We start from the raw sequence: 19,500 nt of genomic DNA on the forward strand, positions 1-19,500 counted from the left end.
CAAGAGCATGCAACAGATTCAAACTTAATATTAACCGCTCCAAACTTGACTGTAAAAAATATGACTTCAGCAACCGAGTTGTCGAAGCGTGGAACTCATTACCTGACTCAGTAGTGTCATCCCCTAACCCCAAACATTTCTCCCTTAGACCATCCACGACTGACCTTTCCAGGTTCCTTAGAGGTCAGTAAGGGGCGTGCATAAGTGCACCAGCGTGCCTTCTGTTCCCTGTCCAATTGTCTCTCCTTATCTCATTTATCTTTTCTTCCTTTCAAATATGTTCACCTATACTTTTATATCTTTTCTTCTATTCTTTTCTTTACTTATATTATTACAGATCTTTCTCTTCAATGTGTATTATGTATTGGACAAAATAAATAAATAAAATAAATAAGAAAGGCGTTCCTAACGGTACTTTCAACTAAAGGCTGAAGCTTTCGGTCTTTCAACTATCTCCACCAACAGCTACTTGACAGGAAAGCAAATGAGTTGCCCGATCTCCGCTGTCTGTCAGTTTCAAAGCTATAATTGTTATCATGCCTATGCTGGGCTCCGACACGCTCTTGGAAACACCAAATCCAGCCAGCAGTTTGCTTCTCTCTGCACTCCAGAAGAAAACAGAGGGGGATTTTCTGTCTGGCAAAGCTAAAAGATGAGACGATCAACTATAAACCAGGCAAGGAACCAGATCTTTCAAGAAAGAAATCGAGACAGCTTAGGGGGAAAAACAATCAATTTTGTACTTAAAATACAGCCCTCCCCATCTGGGATTTGCTCCGCGGTTTGCAATAGTCCGCCTACCAAGCACGCCTCTTCTCCACCCACTGAAATAGAGAGATATATGTTCCTCCAGGAAAAAAACCTCTTGCCTCTGGTCTGCAGGATCCTCTCCGTTGGTCAGAGTTCAGAATTTGGAGGGAAGAGAACAGGAAGAATCCGAATCCACCACCATGGGTAAGCCAAGACAAGACAGAGGCCACATTCTTTTATTCAGCTACAGAAACAGCCGTCATTAATGTAGGGTTTCCTTCATAGTTCAGACTTTCTCAGTGTAGAAGCTCAGGAAGAGATAATGGTCACTATTTTAACACTTGTGCATGTGGGAAAGGAAGAGATAATGGTCACTATTTTAACATGCATGTGGGGGGGGGAACGTCAGAAAAGCAGTTTTAGATGCAAATGGCTTGAGGTGTCAACTTTAATACAGGTATACTTTAAACCATTACTTTATCTCAGATTAATTAAGCTTTACCTCTTTTCTTTTTCAACACTTACTACATAGATAATAAATATATCTTATTTTCTCTATTCACTTCTTTTCCTTTTCTACCGAAATATTACTGATACACCCAATAATATATCAATACACCTAGTCGTATTTCCTGATGTCTGCTACTTATGTAGATTCCCTCTTCATTCTTTTAATATACTTGTCCTTTGCGCAATATTTCATATAAATCTAATCCTATTTTTCTACTTACCTTTCTACAAATAAGTCTTTTACTACTCTTACTAATACTTATTATTCTTATGAGCTTTAATTAATACGATAAGATAGATAAATGAATTATTTATAGAAATAAGATACAAATGTGAATATTGAAATTCTGTTCCATTTTGTTACATGTATTATGAAATATAATATCATGTGATAAATACCCTTACCCATTTCGAATTTATGTCCCCCCCCCTCCTTTCCTTCCCCCCATTTATCCCTTGTTAATTAATAAACTTTATTTTAAAAAAAGAAAAAGTGCACCCCAACCTTCAGGGAGTTTAGCTTTTGAAACGCAAAGTGCCGGATGAGATTTCAGAACTTCTTCTGTTTTAGCAGCATTTCTTTCTTAGAGGGTGTTTTGTCCAGGGAAAGTTCTTAAAAGTCCAAATTGCTAAGAAAATCCCAGGTTGTTGGGGGCAATATGCTGACTCTGTAAACCACTTAAGAGAGGGCTGTAAAAGCTATGGCTAAGAAAATCCATTCTTATTGCAATAGGATCCCAATAACTCACACGTTTATTTCCAAAGATGTATACATAGAAACATAGAAGACTGACGGCAGAAAGAGACCCCCTGGTCCATCTAGTCTGCCCTGGTACTATTCCCTGTATTTTATCTTACAATGGATCTATGTTTATCCCAGGCATGTTTAAATTCAGTTACTGTGGATTTATTAATCACGTCTGCTGGGAGTTTGTTCCAAGCATCTACTACTCTTTCAGTAAAAAAAATACTTTAGTACTTAGGATTCTGCTCTTTGCAGCACAGAAAAAAAATCTGGGATTTGATACTATGTTTTTGCACTATTTGATCCTCTGCTTTTACGCTTGGAATCCCCTATTGTCTTGGATAAGCACTTTGGCTTAGCACCCGCAGTTCCGATTATGTTTGAAACAGGTTTATCTGCATGTTGGCGCGTCTTTTTATTATTATTTTGAAATTTAACTTCTTTACTTCCGATGTCTGGTGTCCTCTAGAATTTCCAAACCACTGTTGTACCTTCTGCCCCCAAAATCCCCAGGACAGCTCCTTCAGCAATGGCTAAACAATGACAGGAGGACCCTGCCTTTAGCAAGAAATTGTATAAAATCTCTCTCTACTTTGCCTTTTAACTCTCTTAGTTGGGTTCAAAGCAACATATGAGAAGAATGGGAGAAGCTGGTCTAAAAAACAGCTCTGAGTACTATTATCGTTCCGTCTTTCCCTCTTAAGAGCGATTGCTTTTTGTGTTAGGAAATGATTCAAAGCCACTTTCAGAACCTGGAGAGAATATTTAGCCCTCTTCCCAATCCCACCACCACCGTCAAAGCGGTGAACAAGCGAAGGAAATTGTGCCATAAAAGGTCTTTCATGGAAACACCTACTGCGATTGGCTTTTGAATAAATATAAGACTGTTTATATAAGCCTTTAGCAAAGAGAAATGAGCAGTCAAGCAGAAAGAAGTAGTGTATAAAGGTGAAAAAGGATTTCGTTTAAAGTACCCATCAATAGAGGGAATGAGCGACCAATGTGCTATCAATACTCAATCTTGCAATTAACTAGGTGATTTTAGGTCCATGGGTCACTCTCAACCTCACTGGGTTATTATAAGGGGGGGAAATGAATGGTCAAAGAATTGAAAAAACATCCTTGGTGTAATTCCTACCTGTCCTTCCAGATGTTGCTGAACCATTCAAATTAAACGTGCGGCCTTCAAATCAACTTTAACATCTGGCAACTACCTGGACACGTTCTCGTAGTTGTCTAGGAAATATTTTCCAAAATGCTTTGTCATTTTCTTCTTCCTTAGGGTGAAAGGGAGCAATCGGCCCAAAATCACCCAGCTGGCTTCGGGTCTGAGTTAAGACTAGAACTCCCAGTCTCCTGGTTCTTTAAGCCCCTCCATCCACCTGGCTCAAAGAAAGACAGGATCTCACTGAACATCGATCCCATGTTGCTTTTAATTTATGCATCTAATTTTCCTGAATCTTGGTTTTCTTTCAATTTTGTTAGCTGGCTTGAGAACTTGCTTCGTAGAAAGTGGGTGTATAAGCTGAGTAAATAAAATGAGATAAGGGAGCTAACCTTGACATCTTGGCCTTATGCAATAAGAAATCTTTGTTAATGAATTTAAACAAGGAGAAATTACCCCTGTGCTACTGGTGTTGCACAAGATGGGTAGAATTTGGGTTGCTAAAAAATTAAACAAAATGTTTTATTTGTTTTGTCAAGTACGTACTGGTGGTCTACAAAGATATAATAATATTTATATACATGATTCTAGTAAGAGAAACATTAGGACAGGGGATGGAAGGCAGGCTGGTGCACTCATGCACGCCCCTTACTGACCTCTTAGGAATCAGGCCAACAGTGGACAGTCTAAGGGTAATGTTTTGCGGGTTAGGAGATGATACTACAGAGTCTGGTAGTGAGTTCCATGCATCAACTACTTGGATACTAAAATCGTATTTCCTGCAGTTGAGTTTAGAGCGGTTTACTTTAAGTTTGTCCATACATTGGTACCTCTACCTAAGAACACCTCTGCTTAAGAACTTTTCTAGATAAGAACCGGATGTTCAAGATTTTTTTGCCTCTTCTTAAGAACCATATTCTACTTAAAAACCCGAGCCCGGAAAAATTTCCCAGGAAATTTGAGAGCGGCACGAAAGCCCGGCCAGTTTCCTGCCATTCCTTCTTTAATCCCGGCCATTTCGGGCTTTTCTGGGCTGCCAGAGGAGCCTTTCGGTGGCGCTTAAGGAGACTTTGGCAGCCCAGAGAGAACGAAGCATTTTCCTTTCCCTGGGCGCTTGGAGAGGGAATAAACCTCTGCCAGAGCCCAGAGAAAAGAAACACTCCCTTCGCTCTGGGAAGCAACTGTCCTCCTCCTCTTCTTCCTCCTCCTCCTCCCACCCAAATTCCGAGCTTTTATTTCTTTCCTAATAGGTTTGCACGCATTATTTGCTTTTACATCGATTCCTATGGGAAAAATTGCTTCTACTTCCAAACTTTTCTACCTGGTCACGGAACGAATTAAGTTCTTAAGTAGAGGTACCACTGTATATCCATCCTAAGATAAAATACAGGAAATAGCATAAGGGCAGACTAGATGGACCATGAGGTCTTTTTCTGCCATCAACCTTCTATGTTTTGTATGTGTTGTGTGCTCTATTGCAACAAAATCACCAACTCCTAAGATGAACTAATTCAATTTATGGACTGGAAACCATTTGACCAAGATATAAGAAGTGTAAAGAGGTATGACAGGCAGTAGGTTAACAAACTCTATAATGGATATATAATTGTATATCAGAAAGTGACCGTTACTTTGATCCTTTCAGCTTCCACCCAACACACCCAACACTCTACAGCCAAACCCACACATAAATTTGCTTGATTCTCCTCGACAGAAGGTTTTCAGCTATGGCATTTCCCCAACTCCGGGATCCACTCAATCACGTCAAATAAGCCAATTAATATGGCTACTGTTGCTGCAAGATAGACTCAGGAGACCTCCTCTAACTCAGTTTCCAGAGAAATTGATCAGCAACATCTACTTATCTCGCATAAGCTTCGATTAGGAAGTCCATCCAATTTAAAAACCATAATTTACTCGCGGCGGCAGATTAAATTACAGGAACAGAGGCATGGAATGCAAAGTCTGCAGCCAACGGTCTCCTGGCTTCCTTTAAAATATGGTGGCTGGGTTTATACAATGGCTTGTTTAATTCGTGGTTTGTGTGCAACGAACCTTAACTGACTGTTTTGCAGATGCTGAAGCCCAATAAAACATAGGCAACCTTAGCACGATGAACTGTAAACTCAACCGATGAAGCCGAGTTCATCCCCATTGGTGATGATCTCAATCCATCCTCAACGGCCATAAAGCCATTCGAGGGTCATAATTTTTTTTTCTTTGTCTGCGTCTTAATATATTACCTATTAAATCAAACAGGCCAGTATGGCAAATCACGGCTATATTGCACTGTTGCAACAGAATCAACAGAACGAAAAAAAAGTGTGTGAAAGACTCATCAGTCACTTGAAGGGTTTTGCAAGAGGTGAGGGCCCAGCCCCTGACCTCCAGATGTGCAGAAATAAAGCAGACAATGCAATATAAATAGACCGGTGAGGTAAGTACATGTCTGTATCTGGGACAAAATGTCCAGTCTCAAGACTCGGGATATCGTGCAGTTTCTCCATTAGGTCATAAAATGACCAACTTCCCCGGGTCCTTGTTGGGAATTTAGAGAGATAAGTCCCAAACATTCAGAAAGCATTCCGTGAGGAACGGACAACTGCAATCGTTTTGCAATTACCCACCAAAGGGTCTTTGGGACAGTCCCACCACATGCGTGACAGCAGCAGCAGCAACAGCAACTGGGCAGTTGCCCAAGCGGGCTTGTGAAATGTTCTTCTTCCCACTATTTACGCTCGAAAATAAAATTTATGACAAGGGAGGGTTCAGCAGTGCACAACTTCCCTCTGAAGACTGGCTGCATCTGTTGCAAAATTCCACGACTGTTCCATGACTTCAGCTCAGGGCCAGAATTTTTCTGCGGGGGAGGCTGGATTCGGAAGGTCCCCGTGGAATTGCTCCTCCGTGCCGTTTCCCCTCTCTGCCTTGCGTTGAAGGTGGAACAGTCACGCGGCGGCAAATCCTGAGCCAAAGTTCCCCCACTCACACGGAAGAGCGGTCCAGAAAAGGACGGCATCTTTCCCACACTGGTGGCCCCAAAGTCACAGGCCACAGTATACAGGGTGCGTTCCAAAAGTAATGCAACTCTTTTTAAGTAATTGGATTACAACTGATTGGATCTCTTCTATGGATGAAAAATGGGTTCCTTTCAGGGCTGCCTTAATCTGAGGGAACAAAAAGAAGTCTGCTGGGGCGACGTCAGGACTATAGGGAGGGTGGGGCAGCGTTTGCACCTGGTGTTTGGCCAGGAACTTGCGGACTCGTAGTCGTAACGTGTTGTGGCAAGGCACATTTTTCGTCCATAGAAGAGATCCAATCAGCCATGACGAAGACCTTGCAAGAGGTCCACAAAGACGCCTTCCAGGGTGCGTACTGGTCATGGCAGAGTCGCTGGAAAAAACGTGTAGAGGCCAAGGACAGGACTTTGAAGAATTTTAAGTGTTTGTGCAAATCTGTTCAATAAATTACTTTTTTAAAAAATTCATTACTTTTGAAACGCACCCTGTAGTGTGGTAACGGAAATGCGCATGTTTCTCCGCATCAATGCATGCACATGCATACCTGCGCATGCTTCTCTGCATGCGCTGTAAGTGAAATCTCGCATGAGGACACGCTTGTGCATGAGATTTTGCCAATTTTTGGTGGGGTTTTCTGCAAAGGAATTGGTGAAAACCAGTGAAAATTGGCGAAAACCAGTGAAAACTCTCTCGTGCGAGCATAAGATTTTGCTTCCAGCACATGCGCAGAAACCAAATCTCGTGCTGACATATGCATGTGTACCTATTATTATTATTAGATAATTAATAATTATATTATTATTAATAATAATTAGATAATTATTAATAATTATATTATGTCAATACAACACAGCAAACGAGATCACTATGCTGGATTTCGTATTTCATCCCGTCAGGCGCTTCCCAAGCACCTAAGACTACGTGATGTAGCGGCAAATTACGTTTGCCGATCCCAGTAAAGCGGCCTTTTGCAATTGACAGATGGATTTTGTCAATTCCAATGGTTTTCAAATGTCCGCTGACATCCTTTGGCACTGCGCCCAGCGTGCCAAGTACCACTGGGACCACTTTCACTGACATATGCCAGAGTCATTGCAGCTCAATTTTAGATCTTCTTATTTCACTAATTTCTCTCGCTGCTTCTCCTCAATTCTGCTGTCTCCTGGGATTGCAATGTCGATGATCCATACTTTCTTTTTCTCCATGATCACAATGTCTGGTGTATTATATTATTACTACTATTATTATTATTACTATTATTAGTTAGATTTGTATGCTGCCCTTCTCCGAAAACTCTTATGTGCTTTAAACTTTCTTCTTGTCCATTTTGAATTTCAGCAAAATGCGGAGAGTGTGGGCCGGGATACAAAACTCCCCTGGATGCAATGAAAGGTGAGGAAACACTTTTGTGTGTGTGTGTGTGTATGTCCTACAATGAAATAACTCTCAGATAATCATTGTATACCCTCAATATTTGCCTTGCACAGAACCTGACCCAATTACAGGCAATTCCAGACTTACCATCATTCATTTAGCGATCGTTCAAAGTTATATGCAACATATAGGTAATTTTTCCTTTCTGCAACTGACTCAACCTTTCCTCCCAAAGGGCCACGGGAAGAGATTGTCTATCTGCCTTGCATCTACCGAAACACCGGAAACAAAAAACCAGATTATTTGGCTACGGTGGATGTGGACCCCAAATCCAAGACTTATTGCCAAGTAGGTTTAATTCAGTATTTGGGCTCAAAGCTTAAGTTGAAAGCTGGTTTATCTTAACAACAGCTCAGTATCCTAATCATGGCAAACGGGAAAGCTTTGAGCAAAGCAATTCCCAAGATGGGGAAGGTACTTTGGGATGACTTGATCTCTCTACCCAGCGCAGGTAGGATGCCTTGTTTTTTAAATGCTTGGCAGATTCACAGAGGTGAACTGCTGGTTTTCGCCTTGCTTCGAATGCTGCTTTTTGGGGAAAATATATATTAAATCTTAGAAAGAATCTGAGTGCACCTGGGCTTTTAAATGACTCTCTGTCCATCAAGCCTTAGGGGTGTGGGGGAACCCAGAATTCTCAAGGTTTAATTCCACATTATCAGGAAGAAATTGCTGCCTGGTATAGCAAAGTATCTCCAGATACTTGGTGGTTCCTTCAAAAGCTGAGAGAAAACAATTCTCTTCCCTGCAATCTGTCGGGGACGAACCCTGCAGTTGCCTTTTTTTTGCTGCCTAAAATCCCAAGCGGAGAGGGTCTCCTTTTGGATCAAATGCCAATCGCTTCCTTTCCTTCTTTCTTGGATCAACCTGGGGGGTTGCAGCCCCTCAGGATTTACCCAGGACAACTGGCCCAGCAGTTGCCGAATTCGAACAGCTGTTAAATCTTAAACCGCGGACTTTTCCTGCTGATGAGAATTTTTGTGGTTACTTATTGGAGATCCTGCATTCTTGATTGACACACCGTGCAAACCCATTTCACAATCCCCACATTTATCTTTACGAGGGGGGCAGGGAGAGATAACCTCAAAATTGGCCTATAGTTTTGGATTTGACTTTCATCTGTACCTGCTTTCTTAAGTACAGTATTTTAATGCACGCATCTAATAACACTTTGTTATAAAGTTTTATCAGTGCTGGTTCTATTCATTCCTGTGTATTTTTATACATCTCGCTTGGTATACCACCTTGGCCCAACGTTTTATTGTTTTTCTGTTTTTGCATTGCTTCTCTTAATTCATTTACCTTTATCTCTTTATTAATTTTTTCTTCTTGCAATATTATCTTGGATTCTTTAAAATAATCTTTTTTTCTTCTTCCAATATTATCTTGGATTCTTTAAAATAATCTTTTTTTTCTCCTTCCAATATTATCTTGGATCCTTTTAAATAACCATTTTTTTTCCTCAATCAATTTCCTCCTGTCTGTATAGGTTCTCAACGTAATTAATTACAACCTTCTGAATTTCTTCTTCCTTATTTGCAAATTCCCTCCTTCATCTTGCAGGTGTTGAATTATCCTATTTTCTTTTTCCTTTCTTAATTTGTATGCCAGCCGCCTTCCGAACTTATTGGCGTTTTCAGAAAGGTGTTGATTCATCTGTTTAATGTTATTTACATATTCTGCTTGCTCTATTAAGTTCAATTTGTGTTCACTCAAGGCTAATGATGGGACAATTTCCTCATCGCTTGGTTTAATTTGAAGATTCTTTTCTAGTTGATCTATTTCTTTCATTAAGAGAAATTTCCTGACAGTTAGAACAATTAATCCGTGGAACAGAAGTTGTGAATGCTCCAACACTGGAAATTTTTAAGATGTTGGACAACCATCTGTTTGAAGTAGTGTAGGGTGTAAAGTGGACTAGAAGACCTCCAAGGTCCCTTTTGTTATAAGGTATCCTGTTATTTTTATTAAGATATAAGGTATTATTTTGTTATAACATATCCTGTTGTTTTTATATTTTTTTTCTCGTTTTTGACCTGTACACTATTGTTACTCTTGTAGAAGCTTTTTGGGTATCCCATAAATTTTGTAAAGAGCTATGTTGTTTTTTATTTATATCGAGAAATAAAGTCAATTCCTTTTTAATACTCTGAAGGTATCTTCCTGTAGTATCTGCAGATTCATGGTCCACCTTCTACGTTTCTTTTTTTTGTCCTTTCCATGTTATCTTCAGGGGATTATGGTCTGCCCATATATGTTTGGATTGATCTTGACTTTATCTGCCATTTTACTTAGTTCTTTATTGGCCCTTATCATATCTATTCTCCAAAAGGATTTATGGGGGTTTGAATAAAAAGTATATATATTTATCTTAGGATTTAATGCCTTCTGCACATCCATTAAATTCATTTCTTCAGCCCTGTCAGAAAAAAAAATCGGTAGTACATTTTTTTTAATCGCTCGTGTAATCTTTTTTTATATTTACCATCCCACTTTAGTCCTACAATACATATATTCTTACAATTTATCCCCAAGTTCTGCATTCCTAAAAACGTTGGCTAATAGTTATGGCCCCAAAGACCAACAACCCTTTTTCAAACAATTTAGAAATTGGAAAACCGCAGGAGTTACTGCATGCGTTGGGGCGTGAATAATGCAGGGTTGCAAAAGAAAAATGTCCACAACACCCACCCCCAACCACCTTCTACTGCCCAGCAACATGTGCCAGTAAATCACGTGGTTAACTCACTTGTTTACTTGTGTGCATGTGTCCATTAGCTGATTCACTTCAAGTCTTGTTTCTCAGTGTGTTGTGGTTAGCTCTGGCCCTGCTCCTGCCCCAAGGACTGTGGGTGTGGGGGAGACATCCACATGCTGCAGGCCTGTTTTGCCCCCGGTGGAATCTGCTGATGAAGGCTCCTCTGACCAAGAAGACATGAGTGACAGGGAGGAGGAGAGTGGGGCAGACAGCTCAGAAGGAGATCAATTATCTGGCTCCTCCTTGGATTCGGAACAAGAGTTAATGATACAGCCACGCATGCGGAGAGCGATGCATAGGCAGCAAGAACTGAGAGATTATTATCAAAGAAAATGAGGCCACCTGTGGTTGGGTGGGGCTGTGGTCATTAGTGAGGCTGCTATAAATAGCAGCCTGTGGGTTTGGCCATTGTGGAGGATTATCTGATCATTGTGTTTCGTGCCTGCCTTGCTGACTTTGACCTTTTGTGTGCTGATTTTTCCCCGCTTTGAAACTAACCCAGAGCAAAGTGTGTTTCACTTTGTGAAAGAAGAAGGACTGTGAATTGCCTCATAGCTGCAAGCTAAGTATCACAGAACTGATAAGGGACTTGTACAAATTACCAGTTTGTTTGGAGACGAGTGTTCTTTGCTATACCAAAAGAGGGCTTGGTTTAAGTGAATTTTCATTATAAAGAACATTGTTTTGAATTTTCAAATCCCACCACTGCCACAGGTCTTAAAAAGATGCCAAGGTTGGAGACCCAAGGGGTTGATTAAAATAATTTGGGGGATGCGGAGAGAAGAATAAAGCATTGCAAGACATGATGTTAAGCCGAGAAATAACACAAGTCGAGAACTATGGGCTACGTAAGACCTCACTTGATACACTTTTGGTCGCCAAAATGTAAAAAAAGACTCCAGAAAGAGCGCAGGGGAAGGGGCACTAGCTCTTTGAGAACCTGTCCAAAGTCCCAAGTGGGTTCTGCCACCCCATAGGTCATCCACCGCCTGCCGATGCCCAACGTTAACGACGAGCTGCACCATTCTGGCTGGAACGCCTGTAGCAGCTGCTTTGGAGACACCACCAAGAAGCGCAACCGTCTAATTCTTCCCAGCCTGATCTCGTCCAGGATTTACGTGATTGACACCGGGACCGACTTGAGGGCTCCCAGGATCCATAAGGTACACGCCAGGTCCAGCTGGTGCTGAGGAGGCCCCTCCGAAGGGGGTTTCGCAGAACCACCTTCCTTCTCTTCTCTTTGTCCTCGGAACCGACACATCCGGTTTCTCACACTGCGCTAAGCTTGGCTGGTGCAGGGCTGGGCATATCTCTCCACGCTCCATCTGCCCATCCTCATCTCTTGCCTTGCAGGTTGTCGAGCCCATCGATCTCTACTGGAAGTGTAACTTGGCAAATCCTCACACCTCGCATTGCCTGGGGAATGGCGAGATCATGATCAGCACGATGGCCGACCCTTCTGGCAATGGGAAAGGCAGGTCTTTTTCATGTTTCTTCTTAATTCTGCCTTTATTATAAATGACTCAAGGTGGCTGACATATCTGATGCTCTTTAGGTGGGTCCAATCACACTTGGATAATACAGTATTCTGGATTAACAGAGTTGGAAGGGACCTTGTAGGTCATCTAGTCCCGCCCCCTGCCATTTTCTGTTCTGTATTCTATTCCATTCCATTCCATATTGTTCTGTTCTGTCCTATTCATGTTTTATCCTTATTCTATTTATTCCATTCCATTCTATACTATTCCTTTGTCTTCCTCTTTTCCATTACTTTCCATTCCATTATTGTTTTATTCCTGTTCTGTTCTATATTCTATTCTGTTCTGTATTCCATTCCATTGTCTTCCTATTTTCCCAGCAGAGGTAGGTTCCTCCTGGTTGGGACCCATTCACCTTTGGTGACATCACCATAACGTCACGGAACCAGTTCGGTTGGTGCTGGTCCATGGGTGCTGCCATCTTCTTTTTTTTTTTTTTTTTCCTTCTGAGCATGTGCAGAAGACGACTTTTCATCACTGCGCATGGGTTGCCATTTTGCTTTTCCCTTTTTTTATTTTGGGAGGATTTTTTCAGCACTGCGCATGCGTGCATGCACACAAAGCACCCATGCGCCCACGAAGCACATTTATGCAGCGCAGGAGGAAGCAAACCGTCAGCAAATTAAGTTAGCACCCACCCCTGAGCAACAACCCTGTGAGGTGGGTGGCTAGGGCTGAGAGAGAGGATGAAGCTGAATTCTCTGCAGCAGAAATGGACAATTCCATTAGAAGCAACTGGTCTGAACTTGGGGAGCAGCCTCCCGCTCCCTATCGGAGAACATTTGAGTGGGAGAAATCAGATGCAGAAGTTGTCTCAGCTTTCTGCAATCGCTGACTGGCTCCGGGAGGAACTATGATGTTCGCTTGTTGTTCCGAGAACATAGAAAGAATTTCTGTCCGTTTAATGCAATCTTGAATGCTAAGATTGATATATTCATGTGTGGCAAATCAATTGAATAAACCCCGTTTTGTTTTCCCTCGCAGGGGGCTTTGTGCTGCTGGACGGAGAGACCTTTGAGGTGAAGGGCAACTGGGAAAAAGGCACCAAAGTCCCCAATTTCGGCTACGATTTCTGGTACCAGCCCAGACACAACGTCTTGATGAGCACGGAGTGGGGAGCGCCCAAGTGCTTCGCCGGTGGGTTTAACCCAGCAGATTTGGAAAAAGGTGAGAGGTCAGCTCCCGGCTATCCCTGCTCCCAAGAGGCTTCTTCCAGGAGTTCCACAGGCACCGAGTATCCTCGGATCAGGCTGTTGGGTCAGGGAAGATCGAGAAGACGGAGTTGAGGTCTAGAATAAGGATTGGAGAAGAGGCGAAGCTAGGCGGGAATTGAGGTCTGAGGGCCAATGAGACTCAAGGCAGCATCTCTTCCCACCAATGAGATGTTTAAGAAGACCCGTGATAGGGTCTTGTAGACAAAGAGGGGCCAGAAAGCAGCCAAGAGCTACAGAAGGAAGGAGGCCAATTTCTCAATCAGTGGGACTAAGTTATTAGCTCTTCGGTGGAGTTTGTCCAGTTGGCCTCTGTATGAAATCCAGAGGAAATGTTGTGGTGTGCACACACACATACTTGTGAAATTACACAGGCCAATGGAACTGCCTTCCATTGAGGACCTGTATTGATTTTTAATATCAATATCAATATTGTTTCCTCATTGCTTTTTTTTTTTTAACCAATAAATTTTTTTTCTCCACTCCAATCACATATGCAATATAATATACCATCAATCTTAAAATACAATACAATAACATTTTTAAATTGGGTGTTCATAATCCGTCCCAGTGCTACCTCCTGTACTTTTAACATCTGGATAAAAGCTAATTATTCAAATTTCTTATATGCATTTAAAAAGCTATTAACTAATGCAATTTCTTTTAGCTGCTTCTTTTCTTATTACATCTGATCATTTAGGCCGTCATGCTTCAATCTCCTCAATATATCCATTGCTTAATTGACCCCTGTGACAATCATTAAGTGTTGTACCTCCTGATTCTGGACAAATGTCTCTTTTCTTTTATGCACACTGAGAGCATATGCACCAAAGGCAAATTCCTTGTGTGTCCAATCACCCTTGGCCAATAAAGAATTCTATTCTATTCAATTCTGTTCTATTATTCTATTCTATTAATGTGGCTCAAACACATATTATTATCAACCAGGAATGAATGGAGGAGGAAAACTTACCAATAAAGGAGAATATTTGTAGCTCTGGATTGAAACCAAGGCTCCTTGGTGCTCTCTGAGGTTGGCTGTTTTCTTACAGACGTCTCACGACCCAACTAGGTATCATCCTCAGGGCTAGTGGGGTTTGTTACAAATGCTCCTTCTAGCACCGATTATGTTTCTGTCTGCAGGAAAACAGCCAAGCCAGAGAGCACCGAAGAAAACATGCTACTAACCAGACGCCGCTCTCCCTCCTTTCTCAAAATAATCTTTGTTTTCTCCCCTCGTGCCCACTTCCAAAGGCTGCTACGGTGGGAACATCAATGTGTGGGATTGGACCACGCACAAATTTATCCAGACCATCGACGTGGGCAAGAACTCCATCCCGCTGGAGATCCGGTTTCTCCACGACCCGGATGCAGCCGAGGGGTACATTGGCTGTGCCCTCAGCAGTGCCATCCACCGTTTCTACAAGACCCCGGTAAACAAAAAAACACACACACAAAAATGAAACCAGCAAAAAAAATGGAATAATTACAGCAGAACGGAGTGAAGCCTGTGGGAAAAGCCCACAACTGAGCACAGGCACACAACCAACACCCCGGAGCTTAGCGGGTGCGGTAAGCCCTCTAGAATTTTTAGAGTCCTGAGAACTACTGGCTGCTAAACCGGCCAGGCACAATTTTTTTTTTGCAATTTTCATATTTTTGGAGGGTTTTCCTTTGCAGTTCGGAATGCAGAAAGGCAACCTCAAAATGCTACCTAGTTAACTGTTTGTTCGTTTGTTTGACTTCTATGCCGCCTCAGGGCGGCGTGCAACATAATAAATACAAAAAAATCTAATTATTTTAAAAGAAATATAGAAAATTAGCAAAATTCTAAGAACCCCATGCACATACATGGGGTTCTTCCAATTCCATCATTCACAACAACCTCATCACTCGCGGCCCCCATGCCTGCCGGCAGAGCTAGGCCTTTAGAGCTTTACGAAAGACCAGGAGGGAGGAGGTGGTACGTATCTCCAGAGGGAGTTTGTTCCAGAGGGCCGGGGCCACCACAGAAAAGACTCTGGCCAATGGGACCTTGAGAAGGTTGACTCTGTGGGACCTGGCCGGCCGCTGTATTCAAGACAAACTTGACTTCCAAAGATATTTCTGGATATTTCCATTTTAGCCTCCAGCCTTAGGATTTTGGGATGGCACCTCATCTAAACATTCAAAAGGTCTGACCTCCCTGAGCTCAGCCAAGGTCAAGTTGGCCACCCAAATTCCATCGTATCACAAGTAGGAGTTCCTGAGACACAAATTGCCAAGGCGTGCCTCAAATTCACCCCTTCCGGTCCTTCGTTGCGTCACCAAACCTCGACTGGCAAATCATGCAAAAGAAATCAGATAAATAATACCTCTGTGCTTAGTTTTTGCTCTGCCGTGCGGTGCCCGGAATTGCAAGAGAGTGGTAATTAATATATATAATGAGTAAATCATTATCTCTAACCTGCCCCTTTGCAAGTGGTTCCTTGGCACGCTCTAAAGCCAAACTGCTAACTAACCTGACCTGAAGGCATAGGTGTTTCTGTGGGTTGCGCTACACCAAGGTTAACTCCTCCCCTTCTCGCTGTTCCCCCCCCCCTTCAGGAAGGAACTTGGGCAGCAGAGAAGGTGATTCAAATTCCCAACAAGAAAGTCGAAGGATGGCTTCTTCCGGAAATGCCAGGCTAGTCCAACAAGTTTTATATTGATTTGTTTCTGTAATCAATCTGAGTTGGGTTCCTCCATCAATAACAACTTTAAAAGTTTGGTTTTGGGACTAAATTCAAACTCTGTTATAAACTTTCAGCGTCATATCTCCAATGCTTCCCGTTCTTCAATTTACTCCTTTGATCGTTTATTAATTCAGCGAACGCTGTGACTTTAGCAAGGTTCCATCTTGGTTACACAACATGGATTTTGTAGTGGCGGCTACAGAAGAAATATTGACCTGTTGCGTAAAGGCCGCAAATGTTTCAGCCATGACTTTCAGCGCAATCTTACACAACCAACTACGTGGTCTTTATGCAACAAGTCAATATTTCTGTCGGATACTTGCAAATCTGGTTCTGGGAATTTAGGGATGAAATTGGTTCCGCCTGCAACTTGCCACTTCCTGTTAACCCGAAGCTCTCCTGTAGGCCTGATCACCGATATCCTGATCTCCCTGGATGACCGCTTCCTGTACTTCAGCAACTGGCTTCACGGAGATATCCGTCAATATGACATTTCCAACCGTCGGAAGCCCAAGCTGGTGGGACAGGTAGATCCTGGGGCAGGGGAGGGGTGCATGGCTGCCGAGAGTCGCTGACTCTGCAGGCGATGTGGGACAGCCTCCACCCAGCCGTGTCTCCACCCGTGCAGGTGTTTCTGGGAGGCAGCATTGTCAAAGGGGGTCCCGTCAAAGTGATCGATGACCCAGAACTGGACTGCCAGCCAGATGCATTCGTCATCAAGGTGGGTCCTCTCCACCCCTGGATTATTTTCTTTGTTAGGTCACTGGCTTAACTGTCTTCTAGGGAACTTTTCTGTCTCCTTCTATTTCATTTTCACAACGGTGCAGAGGATGTTCAGAAATTTCTGCAGGAAGTTTCATGGCTTGTAGAACAAAGCATAACTGGGTTGGAAGGGCCCTCAGAGGTCTTCTAGTCCAGGGGAGTCCAAACGTGGCAACTTAATAATAACAACCAAGTTGGAAGGGACCCTGGAGGTCTAGTCCAACCCCCTCTTTAGGCAGGAAACCCTACATTAAGGTTTGTGGAACTCAGCTCCCAGAATCCTCCAGCCAGCATGGGGAATTCTGCCTCTTGGGTCCCGAGTTAAGTCATGCCCATTTTCTCGTCCTTCGCAGGGCAAGAGAGTTCAAGGTGCCCCCCAGATGATCCAGCTAAGCCTGGATGGAAAACGGCTGTATGCCAGCACCTCCCTCTACAGCGGATGGGATAAGCAGTTCTACCCAGACATGGTCAAGTAAGTGAGCCTTTCCTTCGCTTTTCCCCCCGTTTATTCAAAATAGAAACAGAGCCTCCGTCGAGTTCCTCGGAAGATCCTCAGGCAGAAATAAAACCCGGTGCTGTTTTCAAGGGTTGCTAGAATCATTAGGCCTCAATTCGCCATCTGCGTGGAATTTAAAACGACACTTTAAATAAAATGTAAAAGACATTTCTTCTTTCAGCCTAGGGAGTTACGTTTGTGTGTCTTCGGTGTCGATTTCCGGAGTAGGTAGAATCCATCCATCTTCAAATTTCACAACTGTAGTTGTCCTCAGAAGAAGCACATGGTAAAATTTTGTTTTATCTTCTCCTCTTCCTCCTCCCAGGGAAGGCTCGGTCATACTGCAGATCGATGTGGACAGCAAGAAAGGAGGCTTGAAAGTGAATGAAAAGTTCTTAGTGGATTTTGGGAAAGAGCCAAATGGGCCAGCGCTGGCCCACGAGATCCGCTATCCGGGCGGCGACACCACCTCTGATATCTGGATCTAATGGTTTCCCCAGCTTCAAGCTGTCGCGCCGACTAAGGTTTTTTTCCTTGCCTGCTTCTGTGTGCAGTTCCCTCTGGATGGGAAATTCCTTGTTCTGCCACAAGAGGCCGCTCACACCTACCGCATCCTCTTTGCTGTGACCAGGTCTTGACCCCGCCACTTTTGACACAAGACTTTAAGCATCTCCGCATCCTCAGTTTCGCCCCGCTTTCGCCATCGCATAACTAAGGAATTGCACGTTTTTACCCAGAAGGAAATATTTTAGGCAATAATTGTCCCCGCAATTTTCTTAGGGGCATAAAACCCATGAAATCAAATCACTGCGGTTATTCAAGTCAATCATGATGAGTCTGACTCAGTCGTGGGTTCTAATGCGCGCCCATGCTCATGTCTCACACTTCTGCACATGCGCAAAAGCATCCCGGGTGGGTGGGTGGAGCCTCCCACCATCGCTGCTACCAGTTCACAGAACTGGGCCAAATAGGGAGCGACCCACTGCTGGTCTGATTTCCTCCACTTACTTCCTGGAAGCCAGTTAGGAAGGTCGCAAATATTGATCACATGAACCAGGAGGCTGCGACCATCGTAATTTCAAACTGGTTGCCCAGTGCCCAAATTCTGATCACTTGACCGTCAGGATAAAACAATGGTCATAAGTGCAAGAATCTGTCATAAGTCTCTTTTTTTAGTGCTATTGTAACTTTGAACTATCATTAATAAAACTGCAAGCGGCCATGGGCCTCCCCAGATATACCCATCTCTCTCCAACACTCCGCGAACTGCATTGGTTTCTGGACACAATTCAAAGTGTTGGTAACGACCTACAAAGCCCTACATAGCATCGGGCCAGATTACTTATGGGACCACCTTCTGCCATATGAATCCCAGGAGCCGATTAGGTCCCACAGAGTCGGCCTTCTCCAGGTCCCATCAACCAGACAATGTCGTTTGGCAGGACCTAGGGGAAAAGCCTTCTCTGTGGGGGGCCCGACCCTCTGGAATCAGCTCCCCCCGGAGATTCGTACTGCCTCCACCCTCCTTGCCTTCCGAAAGAGTCTTAAGATTCACTTATGTCGCCAGGCTTGGGGCAATTAGATCTCAGGCCCGCTGGCCAATATATGTGATGTATGGCTGTGATTGAATTGTTTGATTGAATTTAATGTACTGGGGTTTTAGCTTATATAGTGTTTTAATTAATTAGATTTGTTTTGTATTCACTATTTTATATTGTATCCTATGAGCCACCCTGAGTCTTCGGAGAGGGGTGGCATACAAATATAATTGATAATAATAATAATAATAATAATAATAATAATAATAATAATAATAATAATAATAAAACCAATGGTTGTAAGTCAAGCACTAGCTGTATTTGAAGGAATAAAAACTCATCCCGTGGAAATTTTTTTGGGGGGTGGGGGGCAAATGTCAAGTCTTTGGATTCAGAAATCATGGAAGATCGGGTTGTTTGTGATTTAATGAGCAACAGAACCATTCTTGAAATGTGTTATGTTCCCTCTGGCATAATGCTTCAGAAATAGAATAATATCTTTCTTTCTCTTTGCTACTCACTCTTCTTTTTTAAAAAAAAATTAAATAAATTTCAAGACCAAAGTTTTTCTCGCTTATGCAGATTTTTTCTCTCCAATCTGACTGTGGGATAACCATTAAAAGCCACCTGCCCATCACAAGCCCTCAGGGGTCACCCCTTTGGTCATAAACATTAAGGGCAGTTAGCAAAGGTGAGTTTCTCACGAAATGTGTGAAGCGTCTGTAGCCCAGAGCTCCTGGAGGTGTTCACACTCTCGTTTTCAGCTATGAAACATCTAGGCCCTTTAATCTACGGAGAAGAAAACAGAAATCCAAATAAGCAGTAATTGTCTCCCGAATCCTTTACAGAAATCCGGTTT

General features: G+C 42.9%; 1 protein-coding gene across 1 annotated transcript; it reads left to right on the top strand.

The window, feature by feature from the left end:
• The first annotated feature begins 512 nt into the window (after nt 1–512).
• LOC139175339 (methanethiol oxidase-like) lies at nt 513–19,204 on the top strand. Its single transcript, XM_070766394.1, has 12 exons — nt 513–954; nt 7,529–7,582; nt 7,800–7,912; nt 11,360–11,545; nt 11,736–11,856; nt 12,905–13,087; nt 14,386–14,564; nt 15,718–15,796; nt 16,251–16,372; nt 16,474–16,566; nt 16,961–17,079; nt 17,429–19,204. The coding sequence occupies exons 1-12, from the start codon at nt 951–953 to the stop codon at nt 17,589–17,591; spliced, it is 1,416 nt and encodes a 471-aa protein (XP_070622495.1). The 5' UTR covers nt 513–950; the 3' UTR covers nt 17,592–19,204.
• Nucleotides 19,205–19,500: the final 296 nt, after the last annotated feature.

This window comes from Erythrolamprus reginae, chromosome 13 (assembly GCF_031021105.1).
Source record: "Erythrolamprus reginae isolate rEryReg1 chromosome 13, rEryReg1.hap1, whole genome shotgun sequence".
In the NCBI taxonomy this organism is placed as follows: Eukaryota; Metazoa; Chordata; class Lepidosauria; order Squamata; family Dipsadidae; genus Erythrolamprus; species Erythrolamprus reginae.

Coding starts and splice junctions, on each gene's coding strand:
- LOC139175339 (XM_070766394.1), top strand. Junction 7,913..11,359: donor AATCCAAGACTTATTGCCAA/GTAGGTTTAATT, acceptor GCCACCCCATAG/GTCATCCACCGCCTGCCGAT. Junction 16,567..16,960: donor CAGATGCATTCGTCATCAAG/GTGGGTCCTCTC, acceptor CGTCCTTCGCAG/GGCAAGAGAGTTCAAGGTGC.